Here is a 20,607-nt window from a genome sequence, read left to right as displayed (position 1 = left end):
TTTAGCATCCACTATTTGCTGAAATAAAATGACTGCTTAGGACCCATGATACAAACAAAGGCATTAATGTAACAAAGGCAAGTTGTTGGGGTACACACGCCTAACTTGTGTGCAGGCAGCGTGGGATAGATTCTCTCAGTAGCAGTCTGGGTGTGGCTTGTTGTTTGTCTCCATATGTGCTCTACGACAAGCTGGCGACCAGTTCAGGGCGTAGTCTGCCTTTTGCCCGTTGTCAGGTGGGATAAGCTCCTGCACCCCCGTGACCCTGAATAGGACAAGCCGAGTTCAAAATGGCTGGACGCTTGGACAAACTACATAACATCCGTTCTGAGAAGCATTTTTTGAATTGGGTAGATCCTGTAGAAGGCCTCTTCAGCAGACATCACTGTGTCAATACGAGGGCTGCGGGCTTTCCCCGTCTTGCTGCACCCAATGAGACTCCTATTGTTACCACTGACTACAGGTGTAAAAACGCTTCACATCACCCACAGTGTCTGAAAAGTGCGTCCAATCATATGCGTCCCCTTTAACCTGTGAAAATATAAAATTAATTAACCCAATATTTTGAATTTCATGGACATTAATTGTGAACTTCTTCCTACGAAAACAACCCATATTGCCAATACAAAGCATTGCAACCTCTGTGCATCCTTTCATGAAGATCACGCTTTCACAAGTGGGTACAAATTCCGCACATAAAGGTCAATGGTTATTAGGTCATCCTAGAAAAACATTTCAAGAAGCAAATCGTTTTTTTGGGGGGTCATCACACATGTCAGGAATTGGCACTGGGTTTTATTTATTTATTTTTTTTTTCACACTCAAAGTTTATAATTTTAATTGCATTTCCTAACTAGATGTATTGTGTATTTGTTTTTAAAATACTGTATTTAATATTTCTTATGAAACAAGCTTGATTTTACCAGTCTGGCATGTAAAGGAATTAGTCAATGTACTTTGACTATATATCCTTGCGCTTTCATTTTCTGCTTGGCTATAATAAGTCAAAGCTCTGCTTACTTTATTTTGTTTGTCTTCTTGAGAAGATATGGGAGAAGCACATTTTTAGAAATGCTGAAGTTTTTTTTTTTTTTTTTAAAGCTAAAGCCGAGTTTTTTTTTTCTTGTGCAAGTGAGCTTCCCAACAGAACGTGGCATGTTTTGTCACCACATCGTTTCATGCACTTTGTCAGAGGTAAACAGTATTGAACGAATGCTGATGTCACCAAATGGAAACAGGCCAGTCAACATAAATCAATTAAAGAGAGAAAAAAAGTGTACCATCATGTTCATAAAAGATTCTTTGCTGAACGTGATCTTGCACAAAGGCATAGCAGTAATTTTTCAGCTTCAAACTGCAAACAGTGCTTAGATGCACCCTCTGGTGGGGAGTCACTTTCAGTTAAGCTTGGAAAAGTTACTTTCACAAAATTGGGGGAACGCTAGGTCAGAATGCCCTCAGGCACATGTGCGTGTGCGGTGATGTGGAGTCAGCAAAGGTGTCCCCCTCTATTTGCTCATACCATCAGTCCCCAATAATCAATACAAGGGCATTGCACACTCTTGGCTAATGACCAGTTATGCAGATTTGCAAGGATAACAAATTTTCATCTCTTTGCTCAACTTACTATCTGCATTTCTGCTTCTTATCTTCCAATTTCTACTTCTTTGCTTCCAAGTCGATATTTTTAGAATGAAGGCTGCAAGGTCTGTGTGAGGAAACCATCCAGTCATATACAAGTGTTATATGTGATGCCTTGGCTTATTTATATGAATATTTCAGCTCCGCAGTGGGACACAACTCTGCAGGCTGTATGTAAATGAATAATGTAACAGAAAATAGTCATTTCCCTTCCTCTAAATCTCCCGCTGTCTTTTTGTAGAAGGTGTGTTTACATAAGGTTTGACTTTCGACGTATTTAGGTGTGTGGCCGCGGAACTACTGTCTCGAGCACCATTCCAATGCCAAAAAGTAAGCAGAGATGTGGTAAATTTGGTTGGCTTCACTGATTACCGTTAGCTAACACGAAAATTTCAGATCAGTAGACACATACTTGATTGAGTGCTGGGTGAAGTGGTCGCTGTGGTGGGGATGACTTTGTTGATATCTTTACAAATGCAAACAATATTTAACAAGTATTTTTAATTGTAGTGTTCACTGAATCATGTCACATCAGTATTTTGGATTATGATATAATTTGTCTCAGTTTGAGCATGTCAGGGTCTGGGAGTTTTCATTGTTGTTCACAGGTGGCGTCAATGAGCAGGGTGGCTGAGGATCCATATGTGATCTGATCTGAATCCGTTAAGGGGAGGGAGGCTCTTAAGGAGCTTGCAGCCAGCAGATCCTCGCCTGAGTGTTTGCCACTGTTAGTTACCTCCATGCCCTCGTATTCACGCTTGATCTACCCTGCTCGCTTTCGCTGCATCACCTGGCACTCCGGTCTGCCCGTTCGCCCTCCGCCGCATTCTTATCAAGCCATCTAACAAGATCTATTGCTGCTCCTGGATCCCTCGCTGACTTCCTGACAGATTCCACTCCTCCCTGGCAGCACTCACTCCACCTTCGGACGACCAGCTCTGTTGCTCCTGTCCCGGACCCTCAGCTCAGCTATTTCCTCCCCACCCCAATAAACATTTAAAGAGCTCCTCGGTCTCCTGAGTGTGTTCTGCATGTGGGCCAAAAAAACACTGACAAAAACGATGACAGAGCAATGGACCAGCATCCAAACGTGCATATATAATAAATGCAGCATTTCATATGAAAAGATGATACATGGGGTGTGAAATGTTTTTCTTTGTGACGTTCCCCTTAAAGACTTCCATTAGCATAATGCAATACAAATGGTCCAAACAGTGGACTGCTGATAAAGGCTTTTCTCGCTCTAATGATTAGAACGGTCAAAGGAACCTGACAGGAGGTACCAAATCAGATGTGATTGAAAACTGCAAGATTGTTACACCTCATCCTGATATTTCACTGCTGTGGTCTCTTGGTCGAAAATTATTTCTAAATTGTATGTATGGGAGAAATAGCCATGTACATCACTGCTGATTGAGAGTTTTGACTTCAGCTCTTCAAATATACAATATACAGTAAAACCTCAATTTAACCGACTAACCAAGATTTGTCTGTAGCCTAAAAACACCAAATAGAGTATTGTTTTGTATCTTTGTGGCATAAAAACATCCAGGGTAATCAAAGTCAAAGTCAAATCAGCTTTATTGTCAATTTCTCCACATGCCAAAGACACACAAAGATATCATAATCCAAAATCATTGTAAATAAAATACACTAAAAATGTTGACAATGGCATTGACAATATTGAAAATCAACAGCGATGATCAGAAACCACTCCAACAAAGATGCATGAATTTGTGTTCTTAGTTATGAATTTATTCAGCATTCACTCTTATATGCAGATTTTTCTTATCAAAAATAATTGCATGGTGTGAATTAAAAGCAAAACAAAACCAAAAGGCTGATTTTCATTGTGACTTAATGAGAATCCAAAAGGAGCACCAAAAGTTATATAACTAAGAGAGTGAGAAATCAACAGGCTTAAAATTAGTGTACCTCCAGCGCACCCACATTGCAGTCTTGACGGATAAAGGGAGTAATATCGTAAAATTAGATAAATATCTGGTATTGTCATTTTTTGTGTCTCATCATGTATCTTCCAAATATAATTACACTGCGGGCCAGATTTGGCCCGAGGCCCAGAGTTTGACACCCAGGGGTATGTGCTCCTTATTTCATGTTTCTGTTTATCACCACCTACTTGAGTCCCCTCTAACTGAACAACTGGGGTGACTATGAGTAAGTACCCTTAGGTTTCCAGCAGATTTGGACTGAAGGTGCTAGATCTTGGTGACAAGATGTCTGACAAGCCTTTGGAGATCTTTTGCACGAAGGCGGGTGGTCGCTAGCACCTCCTCATGGTTTGCTTTCTCATGACTGTCATAATCTGTCACCACTTTGTTGGTGATCAGTGAAAGACCCAAGACACGCAAGCCACAATGACGAGCCACCACTACCTCTGGGACTGTGCTCATACCTAAAAGATAGAAGTAAAAAGAAGTAAGATGTACAACAAAATACCGCATTTACTACATGTGATTTAACCTTCTATTTATGTTATCCCTGTTATACAGAATCGGGATGTACATCATACTGTACATGTGCATGATGTGCTCAATGTTTTAAGGAACATCACAAGGCAGCCGAATCAAAACTTTCTGATTCCAAAAAGAACAATAATCCCACTTAATTTAAAATGCAAGAAACCATACTGCATTGTGAGTGTAATTTGTTTTTCACTTTTTATCGTTTCTCTTTTGAGGAGAGTGCCTTTCTAAATATCTCTACTTACCAACAGCATCTGCCCCAAATTTCTGCAGGACCTTGCACTCCGCGATGGTCTCAAACGTTGGTCCAACCACCATACAGTAAACGCCTTCCTGCATGAAACTGCCACATTTCTGTTCTTTTGCTGTCTGAATGGCCAAAGCCCTCAGGTTCTGGTCATAGGCATCTGACATGCAAGGGAAACGCACTCCAAACCTGAGGACGAGGCATATAGATAAGATAGAGAAAACGAGAGGCTGTACAGGTACGATAAGATGAGATCACATGAGATAAGAACTCATTCTGAGAAAAAAAGAAGACATTGCGTACTTTTATTAAACTCGTTGCACACCGATCAATGCAACTTAACTGAACTCACACCTGGCATTTGACACTAGAACACATGCCTCCTGCCATGCGATAGAAAATCCGCTACTCCCGGTTTCATCCATCTATCCATCATCTGCACCACTTGTCCCCACGGGGGTCACAGCCTATCTCAACTGTCATTGGGCAGTAGGCGGGGGACACCATGAATCGGTTGCCAACCAATCACAGGGCACACAGAGACAAACCACCATACGCACTCACACCTACGGGCAATTTGGAGTGCTCAATTAGCCTACCATGCATGTTTTTTGGGATGTTGGTGGGCAGGCACGGGGAGATCATGCAAACTCCACACACGGAGGGCCGGCAGTGGAATCGAACCTGCACCCTCTGAACTGTGAGGAGGACATGCTAACCAGTGCAACACTGTGCCGCCTTGTACCACAAACATAATGGCGTATTTTTCAAGAAAGCAGCATGTTTCCTTTATATATTTTAATAACACGAAGAAAGGACAGTTGAGCAGCATTACTTACTCTCTTTTGGGTGGGCCTTAAAAATATTACAAACTGGAGATTATATTGGATGTTGAGTGTTACCTGTCTTCATTGTGCCCAACCAATGGGCTCTGGCCAGCAAAACCGGGCAGGTTGATATGATCTTTAATGACCATAATATCCCCCACATTGTAGCTGCCATTGAGTCCACCTGCTGCATTTGTCACAATCAGAGTTTCCACACCCAGCAGGAAGAAGACTCGCACAGGGAACGTCACCTACAGTCACAAATATTGTGCATTATAATTAATGTCTTGTTTTCAATATGTTCAGAATGTTCCATTATTACTTGATCAACGTCTGACAAATATAGATACAAATATATGCGTGGCATCACTGAGGGTTGCATTGATATCTACGAAGTGGATATTTCTTTTTAACAATACTTTAGAAGACGATGAGCAACCCTTAATGAGTCCTGATGTTTTGTCATCATCGTTTATTTCCTCACTTGAATGAAAGGGGAGAAATCAGTCAACCAACAAACAAATAAACAAACAAACAAATAAGCAAACAAACATATAAAAAAGAAAACAAACAAACAAACAATAAATTTAAAAAAAATAATAAATAAACACACATGTGCAGGGGATGTTGCAGGGCCAGCAAAAACATTTAACATTTTGCTTCAAATGAGGATGAAGTTGACGTCTATCAGCAATTTTGTTTGTGTCAATGTTAAGCCAGAACTTCAAGACTGTTCTCATCCTTCATTGTGGCTGAAAACCCTTTGACTGCTTCACGTATATGAAATCTATGTTGAACATCTGTCATCTATTCTTCGTAATGTTTGCTTAGTTGGTTATCTTGGATTACCCGTGTCATAATGGGACAAAGAGCAAAATCTGTCTAAGGTCCTAACTGGATGATACCAAAACTTTCATATGCTGTATAACTTCTGTTTATTATAAATATAAAACTGGGTTTTATGATTGTCTTTATGTGAAGAGGCTCATCACAACTGGTGATAAACTGAAACCAAAATACAATCTCAATGTTACAAAGGTCGATTGACCTTGGCAACCGATTGACCAATGCTGACACAAATGTAAAGCATCTTCTCATCTCCAGCTGATCTTTCAGCATAATTTTACAATTCTGTCTCGGTGGAACACCAACCAAATGCAGCAGTTTGTAAAATCTACGAATTTCCATGAAACTTATTACAGTTCTTACAGTGTTTAGGCTGTAGCCTTCGTAGAAGTGGAATCGACCCTGCATGCAGACACACTCCCGGCCCTGGAGCTTCCCGAAAACCAGTTGTCCAGCATGACCTGGCACTGAACAGAGCATAAAAAGTATAAACACCAACTGAGTTTTCCTCTGACACATTTCTGCTAAAATGTCAAATGAAAACAAAACAAATCAAAAGGTACCAGTGCTAGTTGGGAAACCCGGGACGTCTTTATATGGGAAAACTATTTTATCCTCTATTAAGTCAGCCAAATCGCCCAGGCCTGACCCACAAATGATGGCAACTCGGGGCCTGTGCTTGATGCGGGTCTGCAGCCAGTCGGCAGTCCCTTTGCAGTCATCATAACTGGATCTTAAAGTCAAATGAATTATAATGATTAATGCCAAAGGACACATTTTCAATATAAGATGTAAGGGGAAAAAGGGGAAAAACACATCCATACAAAAATAAACAAAATAAAGAGGTAAAAACGATAATGCAGTGACCAAACCCTTGCCCTCGATTTTTCATGGCGAATCCTTGTCATGATCAGTAAACACGTGTTAAGCCCCACTCATATGATATGGTACAGGTTGAAATATTTTGTATTTTAGATCGGCCTATGGATTTAGGATAACTACTTTAATTAGGACAAATTCTCTTAGGTAAGTGCAAGCCATGGAATTCACAATGGTCAACTTCCTGTTCAATTCTTGGGATGGATCCAATTAAGACTTTTTTGTGCATCCTCTCATCATAGACTTGTCCACTGAATTTCATGTCCATCAATGAAACTGCTGCCTGGCTGTATGTGAATGACTTCGTACTTTGCATACATTAGAAGATGTGGATTTACAACCACCGGGATGTTTTGGGGCATGCCTAGGCCCTCCAAAATGGCAACGAATGGAAGAATAATGAAAAAGACAGTGTTTCCAAGAGCGCCTTTGGACTTGCCCGGTTCTTTGGCCCTGAATATTTGACTGAGGGCATTAGTAATACAATCAAGACTTGTATGATGACTCGTTCATAATGTTCATTTCATGCTACAAAGTATTCTCTAAGTCTGTTATTTGAATGTATTCTTGGAAGAGAGTCTGATTGTTTAAAGGCATTTTGTTTAGGATGACAAGCTATTACAACACATACAAGAAAGTGATTAAATCGATTATCATTTGCAGAGGTTGCCCTTCACGTTTATCCCAAGTGTTAATGGCAGCATTGTACACACTACGCTGAATCATCAGACTGTTGTAATGGATAACTGAACTGACTTCATTTTAGATGCCAACATTCTCTTTCATCCGTGATTCCTATACTCAGAATTGATCTAAGCAGCTATGCTCATCGTTCTGTTAGAAGTCCAAAACTGCAGTCTCAGTCTGCTTGGAGGTGTGTCATTTGTCTCATTGTGCTTTATTTAATGGCCGGCCAGCTAGGCACCACACAGATGATTGACCTTGAGGCAACACAAAAGTGAAACTGTAGTGATAAGATAGTTTGATAGTTTGCTCTATAAATTATCTAACGGCAGTAATACAGTCAAATTAAAGATTAGCCAACATGAGTAATCAAAACTAGTAGTGACAAACACTTAAAAAAGAAGAGACTTCATTTTCTTGAGAACAAAAAATAGATTGTAAGACAGGGTTTTCCTAACTTTTTGACTGAAAAAATATTTTAATTGGCATCACATCAAAACACAGCTAAAACAATTCATACACTCCATATTTAATTAATAAATGAAATATTTAGCACCGTACGACCCCATGTAAATGATTTATTAGGCAATAAGTTTTCTGGTTTTCACTTAACTGGTTCTTTTATCTCAAACAAAATATTTTAGGATGCATTATCTGACATGTCATCAGATGAAGGCGAAAGTACAAGCCGGAACATGTCAGGTAATGCAACCTAAAATATTTTGTTTGAGATAAAAGAACCAGTGAAGTGATTAACAAGTAAAAACAAAATGAACTTAGTACAACTATTTTCTGGTTTTCTTAAAAAGTAAAAAAAAAAAAGTTATTTTTAAACAAATGAAACAAATTAACTTTTCTTGTTTTGTTTTGTTTTGTTTTGTTTTGTTTTGTTTTGTTTTGTTTTGTTTTGTTTTGTTTTGTTTTGTTTTGTTTTGTTTTGTTTTGTTTTGTTTTGTTTTCCCCAAAATGTTGCTGGCTAAATTGTCCTTGGGGGGGCTGTCCCATAACTTTTTTTGTGATTAGAAATATTAGCAATGGTCCAGTAAAAGTTGGAAAACACTGCGCAAGGTGATTTACAGTTTATAAAAACTAAAGGGTATTTTGACGTCAGAGCTGGGGAGCGGGCCTGGAGCTCTCCGTGGTGCTGTCAGTGATCCCCGCTTTCAGCGCTCGGCTCAGCTCGGCGAGTCACTGCTTGGGCGTTTGTCAAGATATGATACTATCAGTGGACCAGAACGTTAAAACGAACCTGTATGACAACGATAAAAATACCGGGTACATATTTTTGCGAGCCATTCTAATTAATTGTGCTGCCTGTTGGCAGAGATCGATCTTCCAGGCTGATCCGAAATTGTTGCCTTGGCGGCATCACGACGGTGCGTAAAACGTGAACGTAAATAGGATTAAAATTTACGTCATATGTCAAATCTGTTATTTTTAGGTGAGCTGATCAATTGTGTATTGACTGATTTATTCCTTAAGCTTCACCGGTCTTACATTTAAGCGGCTCACGGTTCCTACCTGCACAACGGCACTTCCATGTCCTCTGGATGAGCTGGACCAGTCGATCGTCTGGAGGCAATTAGTTTTTTTTTTTCTGTCTTTTGTTTGTTTGGGTTGTTAAGTTTAGTTAAACAGTCGCGCCGACTTTCGTTTCCAGTCTTTAAGCGGAGTAAATCAGTGGAGGACGCTGGACGCGATGACGCCTGCGAAAGAGGCGGAGCCAATCACACTAGGGAGGAACTGAAGTTTATATCGTGTAGTACATCGAATATGATACAAGTAGAGTTCGGCTTTAGTTATTTATTTTAAAAAAAAAGTTATCAGTCGGGAGAAGTAGGTAATTGTATAATAATTCACATTTTTTGTTCTAACTTTGAGCTCTTTTGACTGATGCATTTCTCAAACACAAAGAGCAAAATCTTGCAATTGACCCCATGGTCTGATGTCAAATAAAGTTCATGATAAATGGATAATGACTGAAAATATTTAATGCTTTTAGTTCAAAACATATTGGCAAAATGGCAATGGTTCCTTTCGTGTCGTGCACAACAATTAAAAACGCTCAGCCCACATAGGTACAATATCCAATGTCCACTAGCCACAGCAATTAAACTTCTTTGCAGCAAGCTTATTTTATGGTTTACCTTCTCTGACCTCATCTGTTGCTTTAATTCCAGTGCAAGCTTGACCAATATGTCTGTAAGAGTTATTTTTCCCCTTTGTGTTAAAAGGGCTTTCTGGCTCTTGGTGAGGGTGGAACAACAGTTGGGTTAAAGTTTAGCCTAATCAGTGTTTCTTCCGAAGAAAATCTTGTGAAGGTCCAAACTTACATTCTTCAAATGAAGGTGGGTTGCAATTAAATAGGCATCAGAATTGTACTTAGGGTGACTTGTAGATACTATATGTCCCCTACAGTCATTTGTGTATCATACCTCTTGCTCAATCATTTCAGAAAGTCCACCATCACAAATGAATGGATAGATGATTTGAAATATGCACGGAAATGAATGTTTTGGATACTATAAACGTATTATTTCTTATTTTGCACATACATATCATCAAGGAACTGTCTATTGTAGTGCTGTGTTTAGTCTTAGGTTGCCTGTAATTCAAATTAAATTCAGAGGCTTGTTTGTGCTTGCAGTTTTCCACAAGATAAGATGATCTGGCCAAACTATTTTTTGTTTTTACTGATGTCATTGATAGTGTTATTTTGTGTGTTTACTTGTCTGCCACAGGCGTCGGCAATGGTGTGGAATCTGAGTATGAATGTTGTCTCTCAGCAGGAGTCCAGGGTGTGTTTCGCCTTTTCCATGAAGTCAACTGAGAGAAAGTAAGCTCACCAGGACAACAGGAAATTAAACCATAATCTGAATAACTCAGCACATTCCATTTTTTATTACTCTTGTTGCCAGGATTTGATTTGTTCCAGGGCCTCTTGGTGGAACACAATGAAATTCTAGAATTCAGAAGTGACCATTTGCACTTCAAAATGCTTGAAGTGGATTTGAAAAGCTGAGGATTAATCTAAAAATTTCAGGATTGCCATCACTGAGCAATCACTTCAATCTCCTGTGTAGTTCCACTAACCTACAAGTGACCCTGCTTCAACGCACACACACACACACACACACACACATACACACACCGGAGTGCCCGGAAAAAACCCACGCAGGCACCAGGAGAACATGCAAACTTCACACAGGGAGGGCGGAAGGTGGAATCGAACCTGCACCCTCTGAACTGTAAGGCGGATGTGCTAACGTGAGTAGCCACAGCTACCCTGGGGCGAGCTGTCAGAGGCGTGGCTACCAATGTGCGTGCCTCCAGCCCTTATGACTACCACCAAACATTTGCAGCCAGGCATACACCAGTAGGAGTGGCACTGAAGGCAAAGTAGATAAGAAGATAAGAAGTATTTATTGTCATTGTATGGTGAGATACAACAAAATTGGGTGTGTGTGAAACATTTAAGAGTGTGTGCCAGTCTGATGGTCACTCTTAGTTTCAAGATGAAGGAATGGACATTTCGGTCAGTGTAAGCATTTCCAGAAAAAAGTTATCACATGCAAAATACTTTCACAAATGCATTTCCACTTCATCCGATAATAAGCACATCACTGCTATCCTGAATAAATGATTGATTTTTGTGATTTAACTTGGGTGGAAGCTGTTGTACAGTCTAGGTAAGAATGTTCTTGAAGTGTGAGGTGATTTAAAGTTTTATCTGAAGCAAACTTGATGAGCTGGTAGTAAATCAATGGAAGGGTTCAATCAGTATTAAATCAGCCTTAATCTTATCCGAGCTCGCCACATCAAAGTCTTCTCATAAGCTAATTCAGCAGTTTCAGCAACCTCGGAAAAGTCAAATGAGTTCAAACATCCCACGGTGTTTAGCAAATAGCTAGCACGCCATGCAAGAAAAAAAAATCTAATCCCTCCCCTCATCATATGTGAGTGTACTTGTGTGTAAGAATGAGAAAGGTGGAGGAAGAGAGAGGAGAGAGAGAGAGAGAGAGAGAGAGAGAGACAGACAGACAGACAGAAAGAGAGACAGAAAGAGAGAGAGACAGAGTAAGAGAGAAAGAGGGAGGGAGAGAGAGAGAGAGAGAGAATGGGAGAGAATGGGAGAGAGTACACCAACATGCTGACGTGGCAATCCTTATTCTATAAATCTCCTAACAGAAAGTAGCAGATAGATTTAATCGTTGTTGCAAATTTAACAAATGAGTAACATTTGGGTATTTTCAAATGCAGGCCTTTATCCAAATGTGCCACTGAATAGTGCTTTTGTGTACTGTGTTAGTATTTCCCCCGATTTAGAGGTGCAGTTGCGCCATGTAGCTATCTGAAGTAGAAGTGACATTTTCAGAATTCAGCATCATTAAGCTTTTATAAAGAGGTGGCCAGATCTGGTCCACAACATCACTTACAGCCCATCAAGACACTATCATTTTTAATTTAACACCTTTCCCAGCCTCCACCAGTCTCATGTATGTTTCAACTCAGTATGCCCGATAAAGACCAGACTCCTCAGTGTACATCCATTGCCATTTTCAGAACTATAGTATGGCCTTGATCCGTCCGTCTTCTGTCTGCCCAAAAAGTACAGATCCAGCATCCCTCCATTTTGCACGTCGTCGTTAATGCACTGGCAGGGAAGCTTTTAGGGAGTGCCAAGAGATTTGCGGTGGCAGAGTTACAGCACTGTGAGGACTTTATGACAGCAGAGGGAACAAAAATACAAAATGAAAGTAGTTGCCCATGAACAAACATTACCACTCAAAGTCCAGTTTGTGTGCTTGCACTTAAGGAGACACACATTCATGTTGCAGCTTTTCTGTATGAGTTGTAATCAAAGGTAGCTGAGGGCTTAGAGGAGTTGAGAAATGATGGGAAGAGAAAGCACATCGTAGGAGATGTGGTGGACTGTGTGTTGTGGTGGTGGGATGGTGGGCAGCAATGATGAAAGCATAGCAATAAGATGCAGCTCTCCCTGCCTGTCAACTACTGTCATAGCATCTGAATTCCGAGAGATAATTGCTTTTCTCGCTGGCGTTTTTAATCTCTTTCTCCCTCATTTCCTTCCATCAGCCCTTCTCCATCTGCTATGTCCTCCTTTGTCTCATCTTTTGAATGAGGAGATATTTCAGGGAATTGTAGCCTCTGTTTCTCAACCAAAAGAAAAAGCAAATAACTTTGCCCTCTCATTGGAACTGTGCCAGTGTCGGTGATAATTGGCCTAATTTGGAAGTGCCTTCCTTCAAGGTCATGCATAGAATCTTATGTGTCCAATCTATTTCACTTATCGTTTTCAGGTTATCTCTGAATATTGTTAAAGTATTTTAGATAATTGCTATCTACAGTTTATGACATGATCCAGCCATCTATTTTCAGGACAGCTTCTTCCTCATGAGGGTTGCGGGCATGTCGCATCCAATCCCAGCAGTCAACAGACCCTGAACTGGTTGCTCAATCGGCCTATCATGCATGTCTTTGGAATGTGGGAGGAAATCGGTGTACCCAAAGTAAACCCACGCAAACACAGGAAGGTTAAATGCAGGCATTCTAATATCAAAATAAGCGGTGTTATAGTGAATCATAAATCTTCAAACAACACAAAAGGGAGCAATCCAGGGTGTTGTATTTGATTGTTGCTGATGATCTGATTATTTGAATCAGGTATGTTGCAGCAGGGAGACATGGAAAACAAGTGGGATTTTTATCTCGTTGGACCAGCGCGCTCTACCCCTGCCCTATAGGGACATTTCTTTTCTCAAGGACTTCTGGTAGTTTGACCTGGGCTGAAAACTCAATTCCCTGTTGCCACCAAGTACATTTTCTGATGGGTCCTGGTCCTGAGGGGCACAGGGGTCTGACAAAGAACACTAAACGGGCAAGAGAGGAGACGCGTGGGAGCAGACAGCTATAACTGTGTGTGTCAGTCAAGAACTTTCAAGGACATTTCAGTGACTTGCTTAGTAGTCAAAGAATATATACACTTCTGGTATTAGTGGGTATTAAAGGCTTAGTTGGAAAAAGTATAGCTGAACACCATATTGTGCTTCAGCATGTTTGTCTCCCCTTGTCTGTCATTGTGCCGTTTAAGAATGCCCTGCAAGTGGTCTCCAACAAATCCGGTTACCAGATCTGCTCGTCTCTCCTGCTTCCTTGCTGCACTTCTCGGTAAAAGACAGCACTTACACCACTCATTGCAATATAGTTGTCAAACCAGTGCAGCAGACTCATTTTGTTCTTGTGTAATTGTTTTGTTTTTTTCTGGTTAAGCATATCACCACTCCAATGACAGCTTCTTGCCTAACAATCGTCCCGGTATGAAGCCAGGCCCCAGACAATATTGCTGCAGTTACAGTACGTTAACCTTCATTGTTTCAAGCCGGGTGGGTGGCGGATTAAGCAACCAGGCTGCTAACTTATTAGCTAGCGCTACTCTTAAGGCTCTTAAGGAATGTGGTTAATCTTTGCACATTTGCACAGCAAAGTTAGTATCCATTACACATTCACACTGCACAGACGCAAAAGGGTGCATAACTCTAGCACTCTCCTTATTCCGCTTATTCCCCATCACAATTCTCACCATGATGTAATAGTATCAGATTCCTGCCTGCCAATCTTTTTAGAAAAATTGGAATTTAATTCATTTGATTTGTTTTAAGGCAAGCTTGAAGCTCAGTTTTGTTGTATACCCGCTGTACAATGACAAAATGAACATGAAATATTTGGTCTTTGTAGTGTTTCAAATCATTGTATTCTGTTTTCTATTGAATATTTACACAACATTCCAACTTCATTGGAATTGGGGTTTGCATATACATTGTTATATACTACGTATACTGTACAAAGTTAGATATTATGATGAAATTGAAATGTTTTCTTGCAGTAACAAAGTCCTTGTGCACCAAATTGTGTTTAATAGTCGGTGGATTTAATTCTGTTATTCTTTTGGCTGGTCACTAAAAACTTCATCCACAAAAAGATTCATGGCATAATAAAAAAACAGAAGAGCTGACTGCAGTGGCTATTCCTGCACCTGTAGAGGATTGATGGAGTTTGATAAACTGTGGCTTCATGGCACAAATCCACGTTTTGATTCAAAGCCCTCTTGACTTGTGGAACATTTAAAGGCAATCAATGGTAATCATGCTGTTGGAACTGACCAAGTGTGATGGGATTATTGAAATTCCAGTCTTCTTGTGCCTCTACTCTTTCCTCTTGGGCTCTATACCTTGGAAATCTTATGCAAAATTGTAACACAATGCCCTTTCATCAACTTCTACATTTTAATGTTTCTTATTATGCTCAATAAAGTAACTAAACAATGTCAAGAACTGTAATGAAGACCACCACTAATACAATACCAGATATTGAAGAGTTCGCTAAACTTCGAGGTTTATGGTCCAGTGAAGCGTCAGTACAGATGCTGATATGTAGAACACTGAAAAGAATGACTTTCTATTTAATAGAACTATTCTACCCAGCCAGAATGACAGTGATAGCTAAATCCTTGTGCCTTTTGTTATTCTTGATAATCCTAAAAATCACCTGTTATCTCTCTTATAGACAGACAAACAGAAATTACCCTCCACAATTTAGTTTGAGGCATTTATTCTCTCTTCTTGCATGATAATAACACCTTTTTTTTCAGTTTCTACCATCTTCCATGTACCATGAGACGATTTGAGTTGCTGAATGACTTGCTCTTGATTTGGCTGGCTGTGAGCGAGACGGAGCTCTGTCTTTGGCAAGAGATGTACGATGATGTTCATGGCGGGTGAGGCATAATTATTAGTCAAATTTACAAAATATATGAGCCAAACAAAGAAAGAAATAAAAACAAAAGAAAACAGCAATTTTCTGAGCGGCCAACCGCTGCCAACCGTTTGAGGGATTTTTGACATATGTTTCAAGACCCACAGAAAATCGTCTACTATGACCTACTACTATGATACTTCCCTTTGGGTTGGTGTCAGGAAGGGCATCCGGCTGTAAAAAGTTTTGCTCCAAAAATTTTCTCAATATAGGACTCTCAACCACGAGATGGCCATGGACCGCCCCCGGTGGAAGAAAGCCATATTGAGAATCCAGTCCAACCCAGCGGCAGTCTGGAAAGTGGACTTTAAACCGATAATAATGATGATGATGATGACCATGAAAAAAACACAACACCCATTAGAAAGATTAGAGCCTTATCTTTGAACAACAAAAAAACGTTGTCTTTTTCCATTATTGAGTAATTGGCAGGAGAACATAGGGTGGTTTCTCCAGAAACATTCTTCAACTAAAAAGCTGAGAAAAACACCTTTTTTTTTTCAATTGATGACTGATGTTATTGAAGCAGCATCCGTTCTACCCATATATTAGGCCATAAAGAACAATACTTGCAGCAGTTTAGAATATAATGTGACTTTTACTTCAGAACCTCACTTTGCAGCGTGGGCACATCACCCTCATCTTCCCACACTGTGATGCACGACTTTGTTTTTAATATAATTCATGTTGGGCATAGCGTTAAACATAATATTTTCTTTAGAAACTCTTCTTTTCCTGGAAATGTACGTATGTTCAAGAGTTTGAAAGTATTTGACTGTACAGTATAAGCCTGGATCACGGATGTTGGATTTGTTTCTAGTGCTTATATTTTCACGGTGCATTATTGCCCTCTAGTGGACGCTTTGTACAATCACATTCCGCATGTGTTGCCAGAAATTCCCTATAAGCGAGCCTGGTTTGTTTTCTGAACTTTTCCCAAAACAGTTTTAAAAAATGAAAAAATCAGAAATAACAACTCGACTTTTTATTGTGATCGAAGTACTTTATTGATTTTAAGACTTTTGTCCTTAGCAATTCTGGGGGTGTTTTTAGCCGTATATTTAGGCCACTTTGTCCTGTTGGAGGAACCATGCAACCTTTCCGATGGTGGCCAGCACCGTTGACACACTTGACAGTCTGGAAATGTGATTTGTCCCCCCCTGCAAAGACTCAAAGCAAGTAAGGGAGCCTGATCCGCATCCGTTTTTCACAATAGATACACAATTATTTGTTGCTTCAAATGTTTTTGGATATTAAACGTTTTGATTATTATTAAAGTATACGTCTAACAAAACAGGATTAATTTCTAACAGCAGATGTGGAGACGTCACCTGGCCATCAAATGTTAAGGTACGTTACAGTTTTGAACCTACCAGTGTGTACTTTTGTTATGAATCCTTGGCGAGGCAATGAACGAGTGGTTCTTTTGTTTTGTTTTGTTTTGCATTTTTTCTCTTTTCTTTTCTTATCGTCGGGAGAGCGACATGTCATCATTTGTTTGCCTCTTTATAGATTACAGTAACGTTAACACCGATCACGGTTCTTTTGTTCGTACCTTTTTTGCACGGCGTCTTCAAAATGGCAGATTTATCTAGGTTTTTCTAGAATTCACAACTTATTGAGTTATGTTTTGCTTGTATGTCATGTCAACGCTCGCCGAACATGCACTGGGGCGCCTGAGCAAATGCTGGCCAATTGGAGCGGATGTTACTGAAAGGTAACGCGAGTCCGTCGCCATGGTAACAAAACACAACGAGGAACGTTGATCCCGACGTTTGGATTTTAGAGACGGGTGAGACTTAAATTATTTTATTTTCTTATTAAACACAGTTTAACTATGTCAAACGACTCATTAGTCATGGTCTTAGTCCAAAGAACGCGAATATTATATTGCATTATATTGAACATGAATCGATGCAGAGTTACTCATGTTGAAGCTGGACACAATTAGTACGTAAACGTCCGTCAACATTTTGTGTTCCCTTTAGTAAAGCAGTTCGACAGATATTTATACTTTAAAATTATTGTTTTTTTCACTGCACCCATTTTTGTACAAAACAGCTTTATTTTATTTTTTTTACAAAATAATCCAATGTTTTCAGAAATCGACCAAGATGTATCGGTCCATTTTTTAACGGAGAAATTTAAAGGGTTTTAATAAAGAATAAAATCACGGTATTACTGTTATTATCTTATTACTCGATTTGCTTCCATTGCAGGTGACATCTTATGGACGCACACTAATGTTGCAGTCAAGAAAACCACGCCTGACAGAGGGCAATGAAATGCATCCTCCTCGATTCCTCCAACTACTTGAACCGAGCACAACTCATCAAAAAGTAATAATTAACTATTCCGACCTTTATGGCTTGTTGGTGAACAAACGTGATGAAAAGCAATGTACAATTTGTCTTCCTTGTAGGCACTGTCTGAAGTTATACAAATCAATAGTGTCATTATAGTATACAAGTAGGAAGAAGACAACAGAAATGTACTTAATGCAGTGCTACTAACCCGACTAACCCGATCAATTGATATCTTGAACACACATCACTTGCATTTTGAGCCACCAATGTCCCCACGGGGGTTGAAGCGTGCTGGAGCCTATCCCAGCAATCATTGGGCAGGAGGCGGGGGACACCCTGAACCGGTTGCCAGTTAGTTGCACTCACACCTACGGGTAATTTGGAGTGCTCAATCTGCCTACCATGCAATTTTTCTTTTGTGGATGTGGGAGGAAACCGGAGTGCCCAGAGAAAACCCTCGCAGGCACGGGAAGAACATGCAAATGCTACACAGGGTGGGGCTGTGGTGGAATCGAACCTACACCCTCTGAACTGTGAGACGGACGTAGTCACCAGTGCCCCACCGTGCCGCTGCCACCAATGTCAGTTCTTTGAATTCAGGAATCTAAGCATTATAGGGTTTGTAATCCAATTTTGGGAAGGGTGTGAAAACTATACCGTATGCACTCAAAAATAATTGTGTCCAGAATGTGTAGACCCTTGAACTTTGGATTGGAAAACAAAGCATCAAATTTGCTTCATGAACCAGTTTTATTTTTTCCACTCTTCTTGACGGGACTCTCTTGTCAACATTGGGTCTGTTATTTGTATTGTCCAGTGTCTTGCGTAATGAGTTTAGAAAGATTAAAGCACAGTGCAATTTTATTTCTACAATTGTGTGTTTGCAGATGCCCTCGGTGGAAGTCAGTCAGTCATTTTTCCAGCCCCACCCACCTGAGTTAATTTTCCAGAACTTCACTCCTGCACAATCTTACAAGTTACCTCTACAACTGTTCAACAATGACAAGGTGCGGACTTAACAAAATAATTGAACTAATACAATATTCTAACCTTTAACTGGACCAAAGCGTCACAACCCCTAAATGCATAAATGAATGAATGAATGAATAAATGAATGAATTATTATTATTTTCTTAATGCCAGTGTGTTTCTCGGTATATTTTAGTGTGCAAAATGCTCAGAGATATAATGGTTCTATCTGTAAAACATAGGATGAAAAAAAAGGTATAAAACATACTTGAATGTTTCCAACTGTGTGTTTGATGCTCTGTTGATTTTAGGGTTGTTATGGTGCTTTTGACAATTTGTGTTTGTTTGTTGTCAAGATATCACGGCATGTCAAGCTGGAGCATCAGGAGTCCGCTTATTTCCAAGTTGAAGGCCCAAAGGAGGCTAAGACTAAAGTAGCAGCAGGATTGTCAGTGGGCTTCACAGTCTGCTTCACTCCACAGGAGAATAAGGTACTTTCACCTTCATTTAGATACTTTCAGATTGTTTATAGTATACGATATTTTGTTTCACGTCGACCGGTTGTTGGATTTGTCTCATACATGAAAGCAGAACCAACGTTACACCAAAAGTTACCAGGAATCAGTTACACATTCATTTTCAATGTTTATTCTCAACATATTGTTCAGACACAGTTAGATTCATCACCTCATCGCTATTCATCATTCGCATAGCCACAGGAAACAAAAACATGTAACTCAGATCAACTGCAGGCGTGCGAAAGCTCAGGATTTCGCAACGTTGTGCGCTTTAGTGCCAATGGAAAACATTGTCAGTCAAAACAGTACTGCTTTTGTCCATATGGCACCGCCAACATCAACGAAAACTGAAAAGTGGGGCTTTCATACATTTGCAAGGATTTGTTTTTAAATAAATCAGCAATTTTAATCACACCTGCTGTACGGTTACGATACTTTATTTATTCAGTTATTTATTTATTTATTTATTTATTTATTTATTTATTTATTTATTTATTTATTTATTTATTTATTATCTGTTTATCCTTTATTTAGAATTTTTACTCTTCATAACCCCAAACAAATATTAGCCGACCTGAGCAGACTCTTGCATCGTTGCAAATATTAATAGGCACTGGTACTAGACCAGAAATCAGCCAGTACAAACTTGGGAAGTAAAGTACACTGTTTCAGAATAAGTCATGAGAAAGAAAAATGTGTTTCATAAAAAAGTGTTTCTGAGAACCTCATCTAATACATAATTATAAGATCTAACCCTAATGCTGTTTCTTCACTTTTGTTTCTAGGACTACCACCACACTCTGGTTTTTGTGACAGAGCGGGAGCAGTTTGAGGTGCCAATCCGTGCCATTGGCCCGAGAGCCAGTTTGAACTTCCGTGATGAGTTGCATTTACCTGACTGCCTCGTGAAAGCCTCCACACAGAGAACTCAGCTTGTACGCAACCTAGGAGACCGCATTGCCATCTTCAAATTACAAACACAAAGGTGACGACTACTATTAAAATCAAGTTGTGAATTAATGGCAACTATGAGATTTTATAGTTGCATTAATAAAATCTAGTTGTGGATTAACGGCAACTATGAGTTTCTGTATTTGCATTCATACCTATAAACTCTGTTTCTCATCCTAGAGCTGAATTGTAATCACGTAAAGTGTAAAGCTGTATTGATGTGGATCAAATCTGCTGGTGAAGAAATCCCAAAAATTATATGAGACATGAGGCAATATGTTTTGCAGTACTTTGTTATACATTTTAAGGGATGATTAATTTCCCCTGATTCATATTACAATGCTTCAATCCCTTAACGGTGGCATATTATAGAAAATGGACTTTTAATTGTTTTTATAGAAATTGTTGTGTCTGCAGAGG

The 20,607-nt window shown here is 39.7% G+C and overlaps 2 protein-coding genes across 3 annotated transcripts in view; one reads left to right on the top strand and one right to left on the bottom strand.

The window, feature by feature from the left end:
• Positions 1–3,204: 3,204 nt before the first annotated feature.
• Positions 3,205–9,307, bottom strand: pnp6 (purine nucleoside phosphorylase 6). Its single transcript, XM_088379139.1, has 6 exons — positions 9,132–9,307; positions 6,611–6,780; positions 6,411–6,514; positions 5,277–5,452; positions 4,373–4,563; positions 3,205–4,057 (listed from the first exon to the last, which is right to left on the bottom strand). The coding sequence occupies exons 1-6, from the start codon at positions 9,149–9,151 to the stop codon at positions 3,861–3,863; spliced, it is 858 nt and encodes a 285-aa protein (XP_088235265.1). The 5' UTR covers positions 9,152–9,307; the 3' UTR covers positions 3,205–3,860.
• A 7,408-nt stretch (positions 9,308–16,715) lies between these two features.
• hydin (HYDIN axonemal central pair apparatus protein) overlaps positions 16,716–20,607 on the top strand; it is a 44,306-nt gene continuing 40,414 nt past the window's right edge. Inside the window, exons 1-5 of one of the 2 annotated variants that reach the window (XM_088379408.1) lie at positions 16,716–16,793; positions 17,663–17,782; positions 18,637–18,756; positions 19,075–19,209; positions 20,022–20,221. In XM_088379408.1, the coding sequence (XP_088235534.1) occupies positions 17,687–17,782; positions 18,637–18,756; positions 19,075–19,209; positions 20,022–20,221 (551 nt within the window). In that variant the 5' untranslated portion in view covers positions 16,716–16,793; positions 17,663–17,686. Of the gene's footprint in view, positions 17,236–17,662; positions 17,783–18,636; positions 18,757–19,074; positions 19,210–20,021; positions 20,222–20,607 lie in introns of both variants that reach the window. The other variant, XM_088379407.1, reaches the window with a different exon arrangement.

Source organism: Syngnathus floridae, chromosome 6 (assembly GCF_059516105.1).
Source record: "Syngnathus floridae isolate MCC-2025c chromosome 6, RoL_Sflo_1.0, whole genome shotgun sequence".
NCBI lineage: Eukaryota > Metazoa > Chordata > Actinopteri > Syngnathiformes > Syngnathidae > Syngnathus > Syngnathus floridae.
This window is presented reverse-complemented; position numbering and strand designations above follow the sequence as displayed.

Coding starts and splice junctions, on each gene's coding strand:
- pnp6 (XM_088379139.1), bottom strand. CDS start 9,151: ATGGAAGTGCCGTTGTGCAG. Junction 5,453..6,410: donor AAGGCTACAGCCTAAACACT/GTAAGAACTGTA, acceptor TTGTGACTGTAG/GTGACGTTCCCTGTGCGAGT. Junction 4,564..5,276: donor GTTGGGCACAATGAAGACAG/GTAACACTCAAC, acceptor CCTCGTCCTCAG/GTTTGGAGTGCGTTTCCCTT.